This window comes from Lutjanus erythropterus, chromosome 12, assembly GCF_056507025.1.
Source record: "Lutjanus erythropterus isolate fLutEry1 chromosome 12, fLutEry1.hap2, whole genome shotgun sequence".
Lineage (NCBI taxonomy): Eukaryota > Metazoa > Chordata > Actinopteri > Lutjaniformes > Lutjanidae > Lutjanus > Lutjanus erythropterus.
The window spans coordinates 29,122,490-29,143,608 of record NC_139328.1 but is presented as its reverse complement, the minus strand read 5'-3'; the positions used below and the strand labels follow the sequence as shown (position 1 = coordinate 29,143,608).

The 21,119-nt window shown below is 40.5% G+C and overlaps 1 protein-coding gene across 4 annotated transcripts in view; it reads right to left on the bottom strand.

Annotated features, from left to right (window-relative positions):
- The window catches only part of sugt1 (SGT1 homolog, MIS12 kinetochore complex assembly cochaperone), a 39,173-nt gene that overhangs the window by 1,388 nt on the left and 16,666 nt on the right, over positions 1–21,119 (bottom strand). For 2 of the 4 annotated variants that reach the window (XM_084731756.1, XM_084731759.1), the window contains exons 6-12: positions 19,438–19,491; positions 17,183–17,211; positions 16,927–16,952; positions 15,229–15,325; positions 12,976–13,083; positions 1,971–2,061; positions 858–1,030 (exon numbers count right to left, since the gene is read on the bottom strand). In XM_084731756.1, coding sequence (XP_084587882.1) covers positions 858–1,030; positions 1,971–2,061; positions 12,976–13,083; positions 15,229–15,325; positions 16,927–16,952; positions 17,183–17,211; positions 19,438–19,491 — 578 coding nt within the window. The remainder of the gene's footprint in view (positions 1–857; positions 1,031–1,970; positions 2,062–12,975; positions 13,084–15,228; positions 15,326–16,926; positions 16,953–17,182; positions 17,212–19,437; positions 19,492–21,119) is intronic. The other 2 variants (XM_084731758.1, XM_084731760.1) reach the window with 2 other exon arrangements.

The following is a 21,119-nucleotide window of genomic DNA, read 5'->3' as shown; positions in this document are numbered from 1 at the left end:
CATGTGTTGCATTCACTGACAGTTATATGTCTGTTAATCTAACTATAAAGGAAGGAGTCTCTGTCTGTATGAATGTCCTTCCATCTTCCTGATGACAGCTGTTCATCTGATCAACTTCAAACTTGGCGACTGTATTGCTTAAGATCCAAGGAAGTACAATGTTGAATTTGATGCAATTTGGCCAGATAGTGGCGCTATAACAGTGAACTTTACATTTTGGCTTTTAAATTTTGGACTCTACATCTCAGAAACACGATTCTTTTTTTTTGTCTGCAGTCTCTCTATATAAGTCACGTCCATTTGTGTCTTTTCTGTCATGTTGAATTTTGTCCAAATCTGATTTTTCACTACTCCTCTCACCCATTTTGGGCAAACATCGCTAAATTCGTACAGAACATCTCAAGACCAAGCCAGAAAAGGCTACTCTTTTGGATTTTTGACTTTCTATACACTTTTGCAGGTTGCGTGGTGGTGCAGTGGTTGGCACTGTCACCTGTTATATATTTTGTTGAGTTGTGTACTTATGTTATCAGAAATGCTTTGAACAACCGTCAAACCCAGAAAATCCTTTAATTTATTCAAGGTAACCATGGGTTTCCTACTTGCCGCTAGTTACTATAAGTTCTGGGACAACAGGATATGTCAGAATAAGGACTGAAGTTGGCAAATGTGACTAAAGATAACGTGAATAAAATTTTCATATTTCCTCCCCGGTGAACATGGTTTCTGTCTGCAATGGTGCTTGTTAAACAATGAAAACAACTCCCATGGTCCCATGCTACTTCAGACGTCATCCAACTATGGATAGACCCCTAGCAGCAGATCTTACATATTGTGCGTTTAAGTGCTATACTTACAAAAGACTTGTTCATGGCTCGTTTGACTTCGTCTGAGCCGTCGCAGTAGATCTGCTGGAAGAGCTTGTTGAGCGCTGCATCTCCCTCAAGCTTCTCGTTTTTCTCCTCCTCATTGAGGTCCACCACCATTTTGTCCCACTTGTGGGTGTAGTGGGATGATGTTGGGTACTGAACTGATGGAGAAGAGTTAAAAAGGTTCATATACTTTCAGGTAAAGTCGGAAAAATTTTAAAGCAGCTCAGAACATTTAGCAGGCCGACAAGCAGAGCTCTCTAGATGTAACATGGTGCTTATCGCTTTTGTGAAACAGTACAAGTGTTCATAAATGTTTCTAACTGACATTTTAATTGAATGCACTTTAATACTCCGACTTTTATCATCAAATCACACTGAGATGTATTTACCAAATCATTTTGCTCACTTTGCAACTGAATCATCCGACTCAGACGCCGCTGAAGGATCACATTGTGATTTGATTTCTATATTTCCTGGATGAAGTACGCCCACCATAATCCCAACAAGAGATGGAGCGGGAAATGTAATCCAGAGGCAGATTTACATAAATACAGCGCCAGACGCACAGCAGACATATTCAGGCCAAGTGTGGACATACGGCAATGTGATCCCATAAAATCAGATGTCAAATATCGTGTTTGAATGTAACAGCGGTCCAAGTTAGGAGCAAGGCATTTATAAAACAGGGCGTCCTGGAGGCTGAGCCGGTTGCGTGGAAAGGACAGTTTTGGCTGCCCACTTAACTTTTACTCCCCCTTACACACACACACACACACACACACACACACACACACACACACACTTACATAAGTAATTAATCCTGTCAGTAATAGGAATGTGTGGGCTAAAATACTGAGTCATATTTTGCTGTCATACCTTTCCCTCTCCCTGCCTACTTTCGCCGTCAGACTAATGAAAGACTGTAGCAGGGCTTGACTGCCCACTCTCATTTTAGTGCCGAACAGACAAACACAGGAGCTTATATTGATCTTTGCAGGGAGAGAAAGACAGAGAGGAATGAGAAGAGGGAGATACGAGAGCAGAGACAAGAGGATGGTTGGGGGGGGAAGAGTGTAAACGCAGGAGCTGTGGACTGACTAGGGTTGAAGTGTTTGATGTTGGACTCCTGTCCCTCTCCCTCCAGCTTCTCCCATCTGATGCCGTCCGTCTTCTTCATCTTGAACTCCACCTGACAGAAGAGAGGGGAGATAAGGAGGGGAAGAAAGGGGGAGATAACAATGTTTAGCAAAATGGTCGACAAAAATAACGCTTCCATTAGAGCTACATGTTAAAAGTAGAGGACATCAGATCATTATTGAGGCCAGAGAGACTGTCTGTTCAGAGCCGTCGTCAACTCAGCGAGTGTGTTTGTGTGTGTGTGTGTGTGTGAGAGAGAGACATCAGGGATATGCGGGGGCACAGCTCAATCTCGAACCTCACTGACAGACATACTGCACTAACGAGATGCCTGTCAGCCAGAGGGCCAGTGTGAGAGACGAGAGGTGGGGGAGGAAGAGGGGTGTGTGTGGGGGGGGGATCCTAATTCCACACAGCAGCATCTGATCCAAATCATTACACCAGGAGAACATGGGAGAGGAGGAAAAACAATGAGGGGAGAAAAAGAGGACATGGACACAGGCTTGTAACACTGAACCACATTGACAGGGCACATACCAGTGAGACACGCGAGCCCCCGCGTGCGCACACTCCCCCTACCACCCATTAATGGCGCATGTGTTTGATATGTGTGCATGTGAAAGACAGCGCTGGTTATGTCGGTGCAATTAAGGAACATTTCTGCTCTGCTGGGCGATGTGATGATTCATTTATGAGGGTGCCAGAGGAGAAGAGGGAACCGAGAGGTAGACAAGGTTAGAGATGAGGAGGCAGAGCGGGCTGACTCGCGCTGAGTGAAGCGTGAGTGAGGAGAGCAGATTGAGAGAAATAAGACAGTATGATCGCTGCTGCTACCTCCTCCGCCAGGGTGATGAGCTAGCACGAGTGGCGGCACACTGATAGATCACTTCGGTGTGTGTCAGCGCTTTCGGCCCCGCTGAGGGCCCTCGTGCACAGCGAGGCATCTGTGCAGTGTCCGAAATTAACTTCTCGGCTCACCTGCGAAGGGCCAAGAAGCTAAAAAAAGAAGTTGTCTGCCGGGAATACAGGTTACTGGGAGAATAATTCACATCCATCCTTCAAAAGCATATGTGAACAAGTTTTCCAAGTAGCATAAAATCGGATTCTGCCATTTAAATTTGGATTACCCACCATCCACAGCTTTCCGGCATCACCATTAGGGGTTGTGTCTGAACTTTCCAGAAACAACAGTTCACACTCACTTGACGCCATAATTAGCCAGGTGTGAAAAGCTGACAGAGTTCAACACTATGAATGCCTTCCAGGAGAGACTGCCTGAAAATGTGCGTTGTTATACCCACATTTAAATAATTCATAGTCACATCCAGGGCTGCAACTAATGAGCATACTGCACATACAAGGATTAAATGTAAAAGCAGCTGTGGGCAGCTGCAACAGTTAGTTGATTAATCCATTAGTTGATCAACAGAAAATAATTATGCAGTTATTTTGATAATAGCTTCATTATTTTAGGCACTCTTCCAGCCACAAATGTTCTGCTTTCAGCTTCCCAATGTTAGAATTTGACTCTTTCTTGTCATGTATGTCAGAAAACTGAATAGATTTTGGACAGATGATTTATTAGCCCTGAAATGGAACCTTGTTAATTCCGAACTGTGTCCCATATGCCAAATTTTTCAACTTGAGCCAGGCCAAGCAACAATGATAGCAATCATATCACATCCATACAGGGTTAGCAGTATACAGCTGTTTAAAAAAAAACAAAAACACTTTAGGCACTGATATTGCATCAGTATTCAGTATCTGCTGATACACAAAGTTCAGGTATCAGAACCCGAATCAGGAAGGAAAAAATGGCATCAGAACATCTCTACAAACAAGCAATGGAATAAATCATAGAATATTATAATGGACCTCACATTTTCTTACACTTAATACACAAACCCTTTCACTGAAAAAATAATCAGCAGATTTCTCGATAACTAACAGTTATCCTTAGTTGCACCTCTAGTACCGTGGCACTATAGCACCATGCTGGGTGTGGTCAGGGATTCAAAAGAATTAAAATTTTTAAAGCAGAGAGGGCTGTATAGTTGTTTTTGCTTGTCCAAAATCTAACATGGACTTATTCTTGACAGATTTAAATCTCCCACACCTCTGATTCAAGCATCTGATTGGTTTCTTCTCCATGTGACGGTATAGTTTTTAGATCACTTGCCGTGGCAGATTGAAAACATGTTCCTTTTCCTCAGAGTCAGAGCCCAGCTCCGTAAAGAGAAATGATCAACACCACTTTGAAAACCACTGAAGCGGTAAATTGAAAATTGCAATTTTATATTGAATTTGCAAACTGGCAAGCTATTGTAATGATGTGCATTGCATAGTAAAAACATAGTTTGAGTAACGTTATTACTGCGCACAAACAAGTAACAGCAGGAGTGGGTGTGGCGGTGAAGTAATGTTAGAAGAAAACATTGCCTGGTGGCAGACTGGTGAATGAGAGGCTGGTGAGGAACCAATGTAAATGCAGATGTTGTCATTGTTCAATCAGCATTTACTTTATAAAGATAGGTTGAAGCAAAAAAGTTGTCTATTTCCACTTTAAATTGTCCAGGATACATCACTGTTTCTATGTTGATTTATTCCACCCTGTTCATCAGTTCTGACCATTTGCGTTTGATAAACTTGATTTCAATCGATTTTTGAGACAGCTCCTCGTGGCATATTAAATAATTTTTTTGTATTTTTTGACAGCTGCACGTGCAATCTGGGCTTTGAGCTCTGTCAGGGGTCTCATGGTGCTTTGAAGACTTCAGTATGTATCAAAATGCTGATTTCCCAGACCGCCTGTAATGACAGACAAATATTGCTAATTGGCGTTCAAAGCAATATGGCCTTTGTGGGAGTGTTTGTAATTCTGGTAAGATACATTTGATCTAGTGTCTTTTTCTTTATCATTTGTTTAGATTTTTGTTTACCCCTGTGGGTGAACAGTTGTGTATTCTGATATTAACTCCAAAATAAACCTCGGCCCAGCTATCTAACCAGTAGAGTTTAGGTTTTCAGTTTTAACAAGGCAGCAACTCAACAGCCTGACTGTTATGTTTCTAATTAATTTGTTAAATCTAGGAGCAGAAAAAGACCAAAGATTGTAGACAGAGAAAATGAAATGCTATCATTAGATTTGGGTACCGAAATGTGGTGCCAATATGGCATCGGCTCCTTACGCAACAGGTACCTACAGTAGTGGACCAAATCACAGTGCTTCATTTTTGCCACACATCTAAGCTGTTGAAATGTTGTTGAAATAACTGCCCTCCGGTGCAGACAATACAGACGCATCACTTAATGTGCCTGGTTACAACACCAAGCAACACCAACTCTACACGGCTCCAGCTGCAGGAGGAGGGCTTCTGTTAGCTAGTAGCTACTGTAGACATGATTAAAATGTCAAGCTAAATAGTCTAAAGTGTGGCTAAATGTCAGTCAAAAGGGTCCCAAGACTGAGAAGGACGTCCAACAAATGTTTAAAAACAGTTGTGTGTGTAAAGGGGGAACACACTCTAAAGCAAAGGGCTGCACCTTGTTTGACTATTTGTGTGTATTTACGATGTGAATTTGTTATGTAAAGTGATTTGTCTTTATATTAACAGATTGACAGTAGGGTCAGGCAGTTGGACAAATATATTGCCCATGGATGATTGGCTGAATTCATTGCTGGTTAGGATTTCTGGCTGATTTTTGGGGCATTATTTGTCATTTTATTTTGCTCATGTAATGGTCCACAAAGTGACAGCCGCTATTCCGCAACACGCTCTCATCCAGCGGCACGGTACACACCCACTCAGCTGAACCGTGAGCATGCTGAGCTGGGTGAGGAGTGAGAGGTACAGTGGTATTTTTCTGTTTAAGAAGGAAAATAGGTGTGAGAACATTTAATTTCTTGACACTTTGTGAGTTTATTTTGTTTATTTTGCCTAAGTAACATAGTGAATTCGCTGCTTGCACACATCTGCCAGCTGAGACCTGAGACGGGAGGAGGTCTGAGGGGGGATGAATATATCGTCCATCGTTTTGAGAGTATCAGTTTAGGCACTGTTTAGGCACCAGGGCCATTTTAATAGTATCATTTTAGCACTGGTATTGGAAAAAAAACAACTGCTACCCAACTCTAGTTATCATTGAAAATTACCAGCCAGAGTTTGCAGGTGCCGTTAATTGTCTTAAATGTTTCTGGAGTGTGAAGCGCAGCAGAGCTCAAGCTGCCGCTCTGTGTGTGTCAAAGTGTGTGTGCTTCTCTGCGTGCTCCTAGGCCATACAACATTAATCTGCTGCCACATCTGTGTTTCCTGGCTTTTAAGGGATATGGCAGGCAAGGCGCTGTGTGTGTGTCTCTCTGTGTGCGTTTCTGTGTGTGTGACAGGCGAAGCAGTGGCTCGTAAAGGGATGTGACAGCAGAGCCACATACAGGGGCCACCACCCACAGGACCCCAGGGGCTGGACCATACAATCCTGCACTACACACACATGCACACACACACACACATGCTATTTACAGAGGGGCACTGGGGTCCCGTGTCGCTTGTCACATGTGTTTGTCGCGCCCCCCCCCGCTTCCACGTCTCCTCACCAAGCATCTTCCCCCTCTTTCTCCAGATCCCAGCGGATTTCAAAACAAACTCGGCTCGAAAGACGCATAAATGAAATAAATATAAACATTCTTAGACGTTGACAGGCATGCAAATTAAAGAGCGGAGACGCCACTTTAGCTATTTTCCAAAAAGAGATGAGTTTGGAGCTGAATGAGCGCGCGTGCGTGGCTTCGGAAATTGCGTTGCATGTGTTTGCTCGCACGCGTCTGAGTGTGTGTGTGTCAGCCGTCTGTTCTGATCAAACACACTGGTGTGTAATTGGCTCCCCGTTGTCGCGGTGACCCCTGCGGTTGGAATGTCTGTCGTGGTGGAGGACAGGAGGAGGTCGCGCTGACGATAATGTGCTACAGACGACACGCACACACACTGCAAATACTTTGTGTAAATGGCACAAGTGTGTTGAAAGATTACTGTTCAGCCTCTGTATTTGTATGTGTGTGTGTGTGTGTTTGTGTGTGTGTGTGTGTGTGCGTGCATGCTTGCACACTCATGCCCGGCTTAGCCTCCCCCTGCTAAGTTGTCTTTAAAGACAGCGAGGAGATGAAGCGTAAACATTGTGGAGCGAAGAGTGCAGGGCAGCCTATTACAGAGACAGACAGACCGACATTGGTTTGGAATCAACAGCTCCGAGGGCAATGCATTTTTTTTTTTTAAATGCTCATTAGGGATGCATGCCAATCTGGAGAAACTTGATTTGCTGATGCCGTTGTTCATTTGAATGTTTTTCCCCCCAGTGGCTCCTTGGCTTCAGAAAAATGAAATGGCTCCAAAATATTTAAATGAGACTTGCAGCAAGGAAGCTTCTCAGTTTGCTGGGGTCTCTCACACTGACGTGCACGTGTACACACACTTCACCTGTAAAGTTTTAGAAGAGTTTGCTGTCTTGACCTGCAGTTACCAATGAGGGCTTATGAGCTGTGTGTGTGTGAGTGTGTGTGTAGGGGCCATGTGTACCGGAGGAGCCCAGTGGACCAGGGAACAGTCAGGGCTTTGTGGGAGAGGGAGGAGGAGGGCTTGTGCACTCTTTCTCGTTATCCTAGAGGTAGGTGTGTGTGTGTGTGTTTGTATTAGCACAAGACAGAGAGTGAGACAGAAGGTGTGTGTTTGTGTGTATAAAGGGTCGTGGAGTGATTGACAAAACAAAGACAAAGAAGGTAAATGAGGAAGAAAGAGGAAAAAGACAGACAGAGACTGTGGAGATATGAAAAAAAAAAGTGAGAGCCCATCTTCAGCTGTGGTCTCTCTAAGACTGAGCCCTTGTTTAAGCTGCAACCCACGTGCACCTCTGGTATGCAGTGTCTGCTGTTGCCATGGAAAAGTGAGAAAGTGAGTGAGAGTGAGTGCTTTTTTGAGAGGGGGCAGTTTTCTGTGCAGGTCAGCCTCCACTCGGCACCATGTAGCCGGTGGATGTACTGCACACAATATAGACGTCAGCTTATATAACGCTACTAATCAAACTTCCTAACACGGTTTTGCCACTGTGGCACTGTGCGGAGTATAATTCCAGCACCTCTGATCACGGCCTGCCCTTTCATTCCCCCTGTGGCCTCGCTGTGAAATAAACTAAAATAAATATCATCATCGCTTTCAGAAGCTCTGTGGCTTGGCTTCTTTGGGGATTTTCAATGTTAATACCGCAGCACAACTACTCTATTTACACACTTGATGTAAACCCTTGGTTTTTGTTTGTTTTGTTTTTTATGCTTGTTCATCAATGCTGCACAGATATAGCAGATCTAATACAAACATATATAAGGTTGGGTTTTGTTTAATAGTTTTGATATTAGTGCAAATACAGATCCTGCGTTTTCGTATCCACACTCAGAGGTGTAGTTCTATTGGTTTAAAGGAACAGTTCACCCCCAAACCAAAAATACATAATTTTCCCCTCTATATTCATATAGTTTTTTTGGTGTGACTTGCAGAGTTTTGGAAGTATCAGATGTAGAGATGTCTGCCTTCTCTCCAATGTAATGGGACAAAATGGCACTCAGCTGGTGGTGCCCCCCCAAAAAAAATTCAAAATTCAAAATTCAAAACCAGTGTCTCTTTACAAAAATCATGACCCAGTTACTCAAGATAATCCACAGACCTTGTTGGGAGCAGCTTCATGCAGGAACCATTTTCTTTCTATTGGAAAGAAAGTACTTCCAGTGATTCTTAAGTGGTTTCGGTAGATTCTACTTCAGGAAGAATATAGTTCCAACATGAAACTCCTACAACAACTGTCTGTGGATTTTTTTTTTTAGCACAATTAGCGTCTAAGTGGCGAATATAGTAGAGTATTTAGCAGCTAAAGAGCTAGATAATTCCCTTAATGGTAGGTAAAGACCAAAAACAGAGCTAGAAGAATAGAATAGTAGATCTAACATCAGTGGAGTGGCCAGAAACAAGACTCCAAATTACTAATTATTTAATTTTGTGCTGAAACGGCTGAATATTTATAAAAAGCAACTTTTTGCAATCACGTTTGCCATATTAATTTAGTCATGACATGTTCATGTGTTCACAACTTGTTTCTGATACTTTAAAGTGGTCAAAAAATATGTTTTGATTAACTTAAAGTTTTTTGTGGCTATTTAAAATCAATAGAGGCTGCACTGTACTGTCTTTTGATAATACATTTATAATAATGTCCAAGGCATTTATATAATACATTCACCTCAGTATTCAAGTGAAACATCAGTTGTATTAATCTAATCTTCCCACCGCTCTACTTGTGTAGGTAGCTTGTGTATATTTGTACGTCTTATTACATCTCTTTTTCATTCCACATATAGGTTGTCTGTGTCCTCTGGGCTTATTAGGAGACAAGGTTACTGCTATAATTTTCAGAGTCATAAACTTTTCTTTCTTAATTTTGGTCTAAGTAAATGTTGTGGAGTCAAGATCACTTCATTATCATTTATTTTATAGACTTGGAGTACTCATAGAAATCCCATGGCTGAACTGCATCTGGAGGGCAGAGTTAAATATATATGCAGATATAGCTACTCATTGGTTGAAAAGCGCAGATCACATCTGTCCTTGCTGAGTAACAGTGGCCTAATATGGTCAAAACATCTTATTTAAAGGTCCAGTGTGTGTGGTTTGTGGGGATGTATTAGTAGAATATGGCAGAAATGGAAAATAATATTTATAAGTAGGTTTTCATTAGTGTATTATCAGCTGAAAATAAGAACTGTTGAGTTTTTATTATCTTAGAATGAGATAATTCCAAACAGACAAACCAGACACCAGCTCTTGAGGTGTTTCACATTTTTTGTGAGTTTAGCAGCTTGGAAGGGGAGGGTGAGGCACATAGACTTCAGCCAGTATTCATTGCTAGATCCTACACGCTGGTCCATTAAGTCAGAGAGAATCTAATCAAAAAAATGGGTAAACCAAATGACAAACTTGCCCTAGCATTCAATAGCACTTGGTTAGTACCAAGTACCTAATGTGAAATTGATCCTTTAGCTTAGTATAAATTACAAACTAATGAGTTTTTGTTGAGTTACTTTAAAAAGGAAACAAATAATGATGCTTTGGAAGATGCTGTGTCCAAACACTGTGGACATATCAACCATCAGAATAATAATTAGAATAAGAAATAATAGAAAGAATACACAAGATCCTGAGAAAGAAAGCAGAGCTTCATGTTGTACTGTATTGACAAGACAGGATTGATCAATGCCCTAAATAACAAATTCCTCCTCTTTATCGATAAAAAAAACCCCTACTCAAAACAACTCACACAAAAACCTGCCTCTTGGTCCTCAGGCTACAACCTGACAGTGGTCTAAAGCCTGAATCAGCACACACTGAGCCAGTACACTCATTAGCCCACATCCTGTAGAATACACACTAATTAGTCTATAGTAAAAAGTGCCCTTCCTACTCATTAGGCCCATAATCACCTTAAACAGTGTTGAGGAACTATCAGCGAGTCCTAACAAATGTGTGTGTGCTGTCTGTGTGTGTAGGAGTGAGGATTTGTGCATATGCGTGAATCTCCTGTTAGCTGCTCAGATGAACTGCGCTAACGTCTCCACAGGAGCCGCACTGTACACAGCGAGAGTGGATTTTCTCATTTCTACTGCAGCCACAGTGAGCTTTACCAGCATTAAGGAATTATAGGTAGCGACAGCCTACTTTACACTGCTTTAAATTATTGAAGAGATTATGATGTTAATCTCAAAGTGGTAACCCTAGTAATGATCAGTCACAATTTCAGTGAGCTGCTTAAACTCACGCTGGCATGGTTTTCTATTTTGCCTTTTTTAATTTTTATCTAAATTCATTAACACATTTGTTAAAAAAGATAAAAAATTAATCAATTATCAGCTATCAAGACAATAAAAGTGTCATCACTGGCAGTTCAGATATTTGAAGCAGTCACACGAGAACCGCTGTGACATTACTACATCATATTTTCTTTATAGCGACATAAAAGATGTTCTCTGACATGTTTAATAGTCTGCCTCTTTATTGTTGAGAGTGAGTCCTAGGATGGCAAGGCTACATACAGTGCTCCCACTGATACTGGGTAAAATTCAAGGACTTTTCATTGACTTTGAAAAACTTAAGTTTTGTGTTAGACTGTTTCCATGACCTAAAAATTCTTCCTTGCTTCCTTGTTTGTTTATGTTTTTCTGCTCGGAAAAGTTGTAAAGTGGTAAACAGTTTTATTTTCCACTACGGCTGGGCTCGCTGTGGAGAAAAACATCTGAAGACAAACATCTAACACTACTGTATGTGAGAAACAGGTTATACAGTAAAATCTGTAAAGTGACCTATTTGTTAAATTCCTTGTTTTTTTTATGATTCCCAAAGGAGGACATATCATATTTCCAGACTTTCCCTTGACCTGAATAAACCTCTGTAAACTCACAAGCCTCTTTTATACACACTGTTCAGGGTGGGAATGTTGTACTGTTATTCCGCCTCACCAATCTGTATAACATGCACAAACACAAAATTGGGGGGTGTTATTATTCTAGAGGTAATAACAGCGCTGAATCAGCGTTTGTGTAAAGGAGCCGAGCTGGCCAGTTGGGATAGGCGTGTGACGTTTTGATGATGTGTTATGTGTGTAACTGACCACCATGGGATTTAAATAGCAGCTATGAGCTGTTAGCAACACTGGGCCACACCAGCTGTGAGGAGCGCTCACAGAACCTGTTCCTCTTTATCGGGGTGCCCATATTAAAAGGTTAGCACAGGCACACTCTCAAGCGATGGGTGCGGTTCTCAGCAAAAATAAAGTGAAAATGATCTGTTGGCAGTAGCAGTGGCTTAGCAGAGACACTGTTTGTGTGGGAAACCATACAAGCAGAGGACAAGATCAACTGCCATATAACAGGGACGATGAAGGCCATTGTTATTGTTTAGACAGCAGTGTTGCAGCCTAACGTGTATTTGATGCTGATGCTGTTGCGTTAAACATCACACCACTTTTGCTTCTAGAATGCCGACATGCTATCTAAAAACACACACTGGGGCATTATGCCAGCGGTTTTTGATTCAGTTACAAATTAGTATCAATACTTAATATTTGTTTTGAATACTCATTGTTTGCAGTATTGATACTTACTTCTCTTTGACAGCGAGCCGACACACACCGCTGTAGTGCCCACATAGTCCCGCCTCCTGTCACGTATTCATCACTCCCCTCATTTTCTACATCTGCTGTGATGTTACAGCTTCGTTATACTTATCTTTTAATAATAATATAAACATTTATGGCCTCAATGTTGAGTCAAATTTTCCCTGTGATATCAAATATCTGTATTTTTTAAAGTACTGTGCTGAAATGAGTAATTCCAGTATTGTGAAAACACTAGTTAAGTGTAAAAAAGCAAAGACAATGTAATAATAATAATAATAAGGTCTTCAGTATTGTGGGATCTGTTTAAAAGTGACTACAGATGTTCTGGAAATTACATGACTATGACCAATTGTATCCTGGCATCATCATCTTGCTCTGACGCCATTTTATCATCTGAAGTTATTGAAAGTTGGTTATTCGTGGTCACTGTGACCCCATAAAGGACAAAAGCTAGCAGCTTTTTGTCCTTTGTGCTCCAACATTAGAGAATGCACATCTCAAAGCTTCGATGTACCTAAAAGTGCACAATGGACCATTTAACACAATTGGTGTTAAAAGCATGCAGGTCTGACACACAGTTTGTTTCTGCTTCATGAGCATGTCATCCATCACAGTAAAATGTCGGTTAAACCTGTCAAAACCACGTCAAATCATGGTAAATGTATACCAGAATGTAAAACATGCATAGCAGCAGTAGACTTCCATGTTTGCTAAGAGGTTTCTGCAGCACACTAACAGCACAAGCTGAACTAAACTGTGATACCTTGGTGCTGAGGATCTTGAAGTTGCTTTGTTCAGGGATGATGGGGTGCAGGAGGTGGAGGTGGAGGCTGACGTTTTCTCCTGACGCCAGCTGCATCGTGGTACAGAGCTAAAGAGACCACAGACACCAGACATTAGGTATTACTCCTCACTAGTTTCCATTAAAGGGAAAATTCACCTCTTTTTTGTGGATGTCCTGTAAGTGTTGATGGTAAATGTAGGCAGTTGAAGCAATAAAATCATTGTGTGCTATATTGACTGAGAAAGTCGACTTCTCCTGCTGCAAAATCAGTTTCTTCTTCCTGCAGTGATGTCACAGTGATGTAGTTCAGTAGGTAAATTTTATTAAAATAACTTCATATTTCATCATATTTTATTTCTTGAAACAGTCACTATATCCTGATTGTAGTAGACAAGTAGAGATTTAACTTTCATTAATTTCATATAATGATTATAATGACCAAAATTATCATGGTTATCAGTACTATCGCAGTTTTGTTCAAATATGCTGAAAAGGTTAAAAAAAAAAAGTACTGATACACACTGAAATCAGTCTTATGTTGATGTCATTTCAAAAATGATTTGAAATGACATCATGCCCTTTACAAAATCAGTGTTTTCACTGACACAAACAAAACCCACCCTGCTGCTATGTCTGGGAGACTGTTGCTAACTTTGGTTGATGCTGGACAGGATTTACTGTGAGTTTAGGTACTGTAAGTGCAGTAAACACAAACATGGTTACTGTAATAATTATAATTTAACAAAGTAATAACTATTGTCCAGGGTGGTTATGCACGGCAACAGGAGTGTGGGTGTCACTCATGCACAATGCATCCTGGTACATGTAGGCACTTCTGGCACAACTCAACCAACAGGAAAACTCAGCTTTCTCTGTCAATATAGCACACACTGAGGAACTGGCAGGATTTACCATTGACACTGACTGGACATCCACATGCAAAGTGGGGAATTTTCCCAGCAAGCAAGTAGGAAAACATACACGTGTAATGTCTTTGTTATTCTTGTGTAGATAAAAAAGCATCAATGTTTTCATTTTACTTAACTAGAAAATACACAATGCAAAAAGAAAAGGTAAGGAGTGAGGAGGGTGAAGGTGTCAGCTTGTCCATGAGAATAATCATCTGATGTGGCTGGTGTGACGGCCAGGAGTATCCTCACCCTGTCCCCTTCAGCCACTGAGTGACCAGTGATTGGGGGGTCAGCTCAGACAGCTCCTAACAGCCTGTCACTCACCGGGTGGGTGGCTTGTTGGTTTGGAGGGACACGGCCTCGGCTGGGGCCCAGATCCTCACACTCATCACTTGGCAAATGCTGCCCTTGTCGGGAAATGCACTAAAAACTGCCCACTTGAGGAATAACTTGCCTGTACAGCACATCACTTCAACTTGTAATCGCTTGCAATTCACCACCTACCACTTCTCTAAAAGTGGACTTTTCAGATTTGGGACCAAATGTATGTTAGAAGTAGTTCATCGGGGATAAAAGCTTAGAAAGTTAGCTAAAGTAGCTTTTGGGCAATTCCACAAAACTATTAAAGCCTTAATATTAATTTCCAGTTGAATTCCTGTGCCATCTGTAGGTATACAGCAACTGCATACTCAGTCACCAGGGAAAATAAATGGAACCGCTGCCTTTCATCTTTAATTTCTTTTGTATACACTGACCTAGTAAAAAATATATGAACTTATCTGTACTTCACACCACAGAGGGAGCTTAACAAGTGACTGTGTGATTCTGAGTGAGTGAACTATTTCTTTTGAAATGGGGTAAACTCAGTTTGTTATTCTATTAGGAAAGACAAAGCCGTTCCCTGGGGTGCCCTGCAGTTACCCCTCTGAGAGGAGGAAAGAAGAGTGGAAAGAGACAAAGGAAAAGAGAAAAAGACAAAGAAAGAGGATCGTCCCTTGAGGGCGCCGCAGTTGATCCTAGATGAGTTATGCCTTCTATCTACAGACAATTAGGAGGTTGGAGAAGCTGGGGAGGGTAAATTGTTCTTAGATCTGTACTTTGGGAGCAATGTTAACAAGGCACCACTGGAGGCATAGTTGGGTCCATGGGGAGTGTGTGTGTGTGCGTGAGTGTGTGAGTGTGTATGTGTGTTTGAGACCCATCTAATGGGCCCCCCTGAGGAAACACCCAAGAGCTACCCCATCTCGGCTCCACTCACACACATATAGAGAAAACACAGAGTCTCTTCACTTCAATACTGCATTTAAGTGTGTCTTTATACCTCTTTTTCCGTGAAGTTGACACACACACCATCCTTGGGTACATTTTTTGCCATGACTGTGACGATGACTTGAGATTCTGTTTGGTACCAGTCGTGTCTGCAAGAAACATAGAAAACTGATTATAAAGTCCACGGGCATTTTCTGGAATTGTTCCTCTGTGGCTCCATTTTGGAGACGTGACTGCTGGTTCCTGAAGGCACTTTTTAAGATGAAAATCTATAATAGGATAGCAACTAATGATTCTTTTCATTCTCCATTATTCTGTCAATTGTTTTCTCAGGTAATCGATTAGTTGTCTGAAAATGGTGAAAAATGTTGATCACTGTTTTCCCACTGTCCAAAATGATGTCCTCAAATCTCTTGTTTTGTCCACAAACCAAAGATACTCAGTTGACTGTCATAGAGGAGCGAAAAAACAGAAAATATTCACATTTAAAAACTGAAATCAGAAGTTTTGTATATATATTTTTTTTAAAAATGACTCAAAACATTTACTCATTTATGAAAGTATGTATACATGTATATATATTGATTTTCTCGGTCATTTAAGACTGATTCACAACCTAGGGTTTGGGACCCCATGGAGGGTCGCATGATAATTTCTGGGGGTCATCAGATGGTTGTGGAAAATTACCTACACAGACCACCATTTTCTGGACAGACCCAGACACTAACAAGAAGTAACATTTTGTAAAATAGATAACTTGACAATCTACTCAGTCCAGCACTAGGCATGATGGAAAATGGGGCTGGAGAATGTTTTTTTTACATTACATCGCCTGTAGCAGTGATTACGTTTGCCTTAGAATGGACTTTGTTTTGTGAGGGTCAAAGAGTGCGATAACGAGTTCTTCTTGGACAAACAAACAAACAAAAAACACACTATTGTGCTTAACCAAGCAGCTACAGGAACACGTGGTTATCACGCGGAACAGCTACTGTAGAGTGATGGCTTCTCAAAAAAAAAAAAAAAAAAAGTATTCCAGCTCATGACTCGGGCCGACAGGAGACTGAACAGAAAGCAGAGACTGAATCTGAAGGGGGGTCATGTGAAAGTCTGTCAGCAGCACCATCAAGAGAAAAGAGTAAGATGCCGGCATTTTCAAAAGAGTATCAAGCTCCCACTAAGCTTCGGACCAGATTTTCTGTGGCTTTTTGAAATATTTATTTATATATATATATATTTTTTTTTTGTGGGGGGTCACAAGTACCAGCCTGCTCATTCTGAGGGGTCATGACTTGAAAAGGTTGAAAAGGAGAACCACTGACTTAAGAGATGGATCCTTCCATTGTTTTTTATTTTATTCTTCTTAATTTTTAAAAATGTTATTTTATTTAAAGTGTGTGTTTTGTGTGTGGTTGCGACATATGTATCACTTTCGTGTACCTGTGTTCTTTAAAACAAAACTCAACAAAAAGTAAAGAACAAAAAAAGAAGACTTTTTCTATTTTCCCCACTAAAATGATGAATAGAATACATAAACTTAATGAAACCAAGAACTTGAAATGATAAAAGGCAGCTTCATCATTAACATGCATCGTGTATCCTCTGTATTGTATTCACCTAGTTATACAGAGCGGTGCTGCTTTAACACAGTAAGACTTAGTTAATCATTATGCTGGTATAATAAATAGAATAAACATAACAAACATAAAACAGATGCCTAGATAAGGCGTATTTACATTTATGCACTTACTTCACTGACGGAGCTGCTGGTGTCTGCTGGGTCATTCAGCCCACCGAGACAGAACGACAATTAGAGATGAGGATGTGGTGATGAGGCAGAGGGATGAAACAAAAAGGACAAAAATGAGAAAAAAAACACATCAACAACAAAAGAAGCTTAGTAAGGCTTCATTCTTTGAAGCAGAAACATACTGTACACGCTGCTGCTGCTCTCTACTGATGCTGAGAGCAACAATGCCCCCAGGTGGCCGAGCAGAGAAACTCACCCTGTTGCCGCTGCCGATCTGTGTCTGCTCTGCAAAAGGAGGAGAAAAATGTGGGTGTATGTCAGGAAACATTTAATACACCCCTTAAGGTAAATCGAACTGTAAAATATGATGATATAGCTATAAGAACTTTAAAGCTAACGCACACTTGTCCACAAACAGAAGACGGATGTGCCCCCACATAGACAGCCACACTCACTCTCCCATCCTTGCCACCAGTTTGTTTACTGGCCCATCCACGCCCATTAACAGCTCTGTGAGCTCAAGCAAGCCTGATCACCGTTTACCAGCATGCTATCATACATTATTCACTGACTTCATTCCAGTAAGGGAAGAGAGACATGAGATGATAGGAGGCGTGTTAATGTTGTCTTAATGAGGTCGCGTTTGAAACAGGGAGTAGGGAGAAAAAGACTGTATGTGTGTGTCTTTAAAACAAGCAGAATGCCACATGTGATGGAATAACCAGGTGTTGTGTGTGTGTGTGTGTTTGCGCTAGCTGGTGGTAAACACACCAGAAGACACGACGACTGCTCCTGGTGTGAGCGTGAGCAAGCGCCAAGTAGGGTACTTTCAAGTTTTGATGTGCACCCTGGTGTGCATTTGTTTGTGTGTGCGCATGCTGTCTGTGAGCGGGCTTGTGAAGGGGTTGGGTCTCATTGGGGGCTTTCAAACATCAGTAACGTTAACTCTGATGAATCATACCGCTCCTGGGAGTACGTGTGCATGCGGGTGTGAAGCGTGTTTGTCAAAACTCATGCTCTTGTTTACTTGAGATGATCCAGAGGGCCCAGGCATCACCAGAAAACAGAAACACACCACCCAGACACGGCATGCATCTTTTATTTGACTAAGCAGCGCTGCCTGCACACTCCGCCGCTGCAAATACATACTGTAGATTCATGGATGCGTGCACGCTCATTTCTTTGATCAGATGGGGCTGATCAGCTCCCTGGCTGTGCCATTAGCTTAGTGTTTCATAGCAAGGAGGTATTAGTATATAAAGGTCAGAGTGCAGCTAGTCATAGATTTTTCAAGCACTTTATCTTAAAACTGCTATAGGCATAATTGACTACAAAAATGACTATAGCAGGTTGACATCCTGTTAAATATACAATCTATGGCTAAAGCAAGTTGTGTTCCCCTCTCCCCTCCGCCCCAGATCTGCAGGAACGCAGGTAACATCAAAAATTGACAATTACAAGCAATGAGTCCTACACCGAGTTGATCAGCTGTTTATAATTGTCAATTGTCTGTCAATGTAAAGCCTGAGAACAAAAGCCCACACCTCTGAAAATACACACTCTGGACTTCAAGTTAAGTGACTGCCTGCCAGACTCCATTAACATGTTGCTTAATTTAACTGTTATAAACATCTAAACCTTCTACAAAATTACTAATGGACACTTTCTCATTTGGCAGTAATTGAACTCTTACTGACGGCGTATAAAAAGTTATTCCAGCCCAGAAAACAAATTTTGAAAGGAGGATGCCACAGCTATAGTGTTGTTGTCAGGGAAGTGAGTATTTCAACTAAACAGGTTTCACTGATCTCTGATGACGTATCATGGTCATCTAATGATTTGATTAAATATGTTAAAGGTGTCTCCTTTCAAACCGCTACAAGCTAAATTTTGTGCTAATATTTGACACCTTTCAGCTTTTTAAATAATTCAAAACAATTAAACTTTTTTAACACCAGGCGTTTAGAAACAATACAAACATTTCATTATATCAAACGCACCTAAGCTATAAAAAAATCATCTAAGTACTCATTCAAGACCTCAGTTCAGTCTTTATTGTCCTGCCTGAAATTTGTTTTGCAGCAAACCAGATTGTGTTCATTGATATTCTGTGTGCCTAGGACTTTTTATTCTTTTTGCTATGGTATCTAAAGAGGTACAGGGTATCTTTTTTTTTTATCCTAACATTATATTAAAGCTTAAAACTCTGTTATTGTGACAGCTCAAATTTGTAATTAACCAAAAAAAGACCAATATCAGCCCCAAAAACTGGTCTGTCCTCAAAGGTAGTATAAGTAGAATTTGTTAATTGCTGTTTGTAAATGGACCAGAAAGATGGCTGAACGTTGAGTCATATTCCCAGGATGTCAAATACCAGGATGTTTTAGGGTAGTAAAGCATCCTGAGCACAGCACTGATGATAATACAAATATGAGAAAATACAAAGGTAGCCGCATAATATGCCTTTAATAAAAATAAAGATATGATTGAAGCAACAGTTCTGCCACTTACCTCCCACCATCTCCTCACACCGCTTGATCCAGATCTCGAATGATTTGTCAGAAACTGTGGAGAGCACAAAACAGAACAGAAATTTACTGTCTTGCTGTGTTTCAATGTAATATATGCTGATAGATTAAAAAGACGCTCAATTAGAGAATTTAATGAAAATATCTGAGTGCATTCAAGGTGGTAATGAAGTCTGAAGTAGTTTCAGTAAGTGCTGTTGGTAAGTGCTGTTGAAGGCTAAAAGTATTAATTTAATATTTCTGTTTCCAAAGCAGAGGTTACAAAGAAAACATGCATAAATACAATGTGTGTTCAAGACATTCATATGGGATCTATCAGCAGCCCAAAGGAGAGGCACATTTTGCCAGCAAAATACATTTAAAAAATTGATCCACACCTCTTTTAATAACGATACTGATCTTTTCCCACCACCCCACTGATTTAATTTTGTCCAACAGAGCCTTATAGAGTCACCAGACAAAAGCATGTCTTTTTATCATAATATTAGCTTATTCTGTACTGACATGTACTGAAATATAACCATTTAAATCCACTCATGCCTTGATGACAGCGATGCTGTTATAGCCACTGCTTTAACAGCGTTTCACATTCTTCAGTACAGATCCAGCTGTCTTTTCAATGCCAAAGTTGCTTTAATTATCACAAAAGTAGCACAAGTTTCTAGGTCAGTGATAAATAGAGAATCAAGCATATACAAATATAATGAAGAGAGAATCCATGTGTCGTAGTACGGATGTTAATGATTAATCATTAATCGCCGTTAAGAATTTGACAGATTAAAAATGTATTAACCGACAATATATGTTTTGCATGCACTTCTCTGTATCTCACAGGTTTAGTTACGATTTAGTTTGGTCTGCCTTGTTAGTCTAGAAATGGCAGTAATAGGATCCTGTTTGACACTATTTTGAGTTTGTTGGATAAGGACAGGTGGACAGGAGCAGACATTTCCAGTGAGAGCCTTATTGTTTTATTATTATTTTTGTTTAAACTCATTGTGTTACATTAATTAACTTTTTGCATGAATAATGTGACAAGAATTATTTAAATAATAATTAAGCTGAGAAAAAAGATGAATGAAACATTGATTGTTAACATGCTTAACTACTGGTTAAGAAAAATGCACAGAATTTGCAACCCTGTGTTGTTGTGTATGTCTTGGATGACCTTATGTTGGACAAATAAAGAAAAATTGAGATTTTGGTCATAACTGATATGTACTGTATACTGAAAATGGTGGAAATGGTGTGGTTGATAATGGTTACAGTTGTGAACAATGTGGATGGACACCAGCTTCACTAGCTCGCGTGATCTAGACACGTACTAACACTCTGAAATTCAAGCTTGAAATCTTTTAATCCTTATCCATGGATGGATCCTCGAGCCAAACACAATCCCACAATCACTAAGGACTCTAAAGTTTTCATTTTAAGTCAGTAAAATTATGGCATGTCACCAAATGATTTTTTATGCAAATAAAAGAATTCTTTCTTTGTAAAAATGAGGTGAAAATAAAAATCACTGGCCCACAATATAGGACATTTAAGTGACACCTATGTATGTATGTATTGATTAATTTTAGTCAATTAGCTGACCAACATAAAATGAATCTGCTACTACTCTGAGAATCAACTGATCAAATAAACTACAATTAAATAAAACTA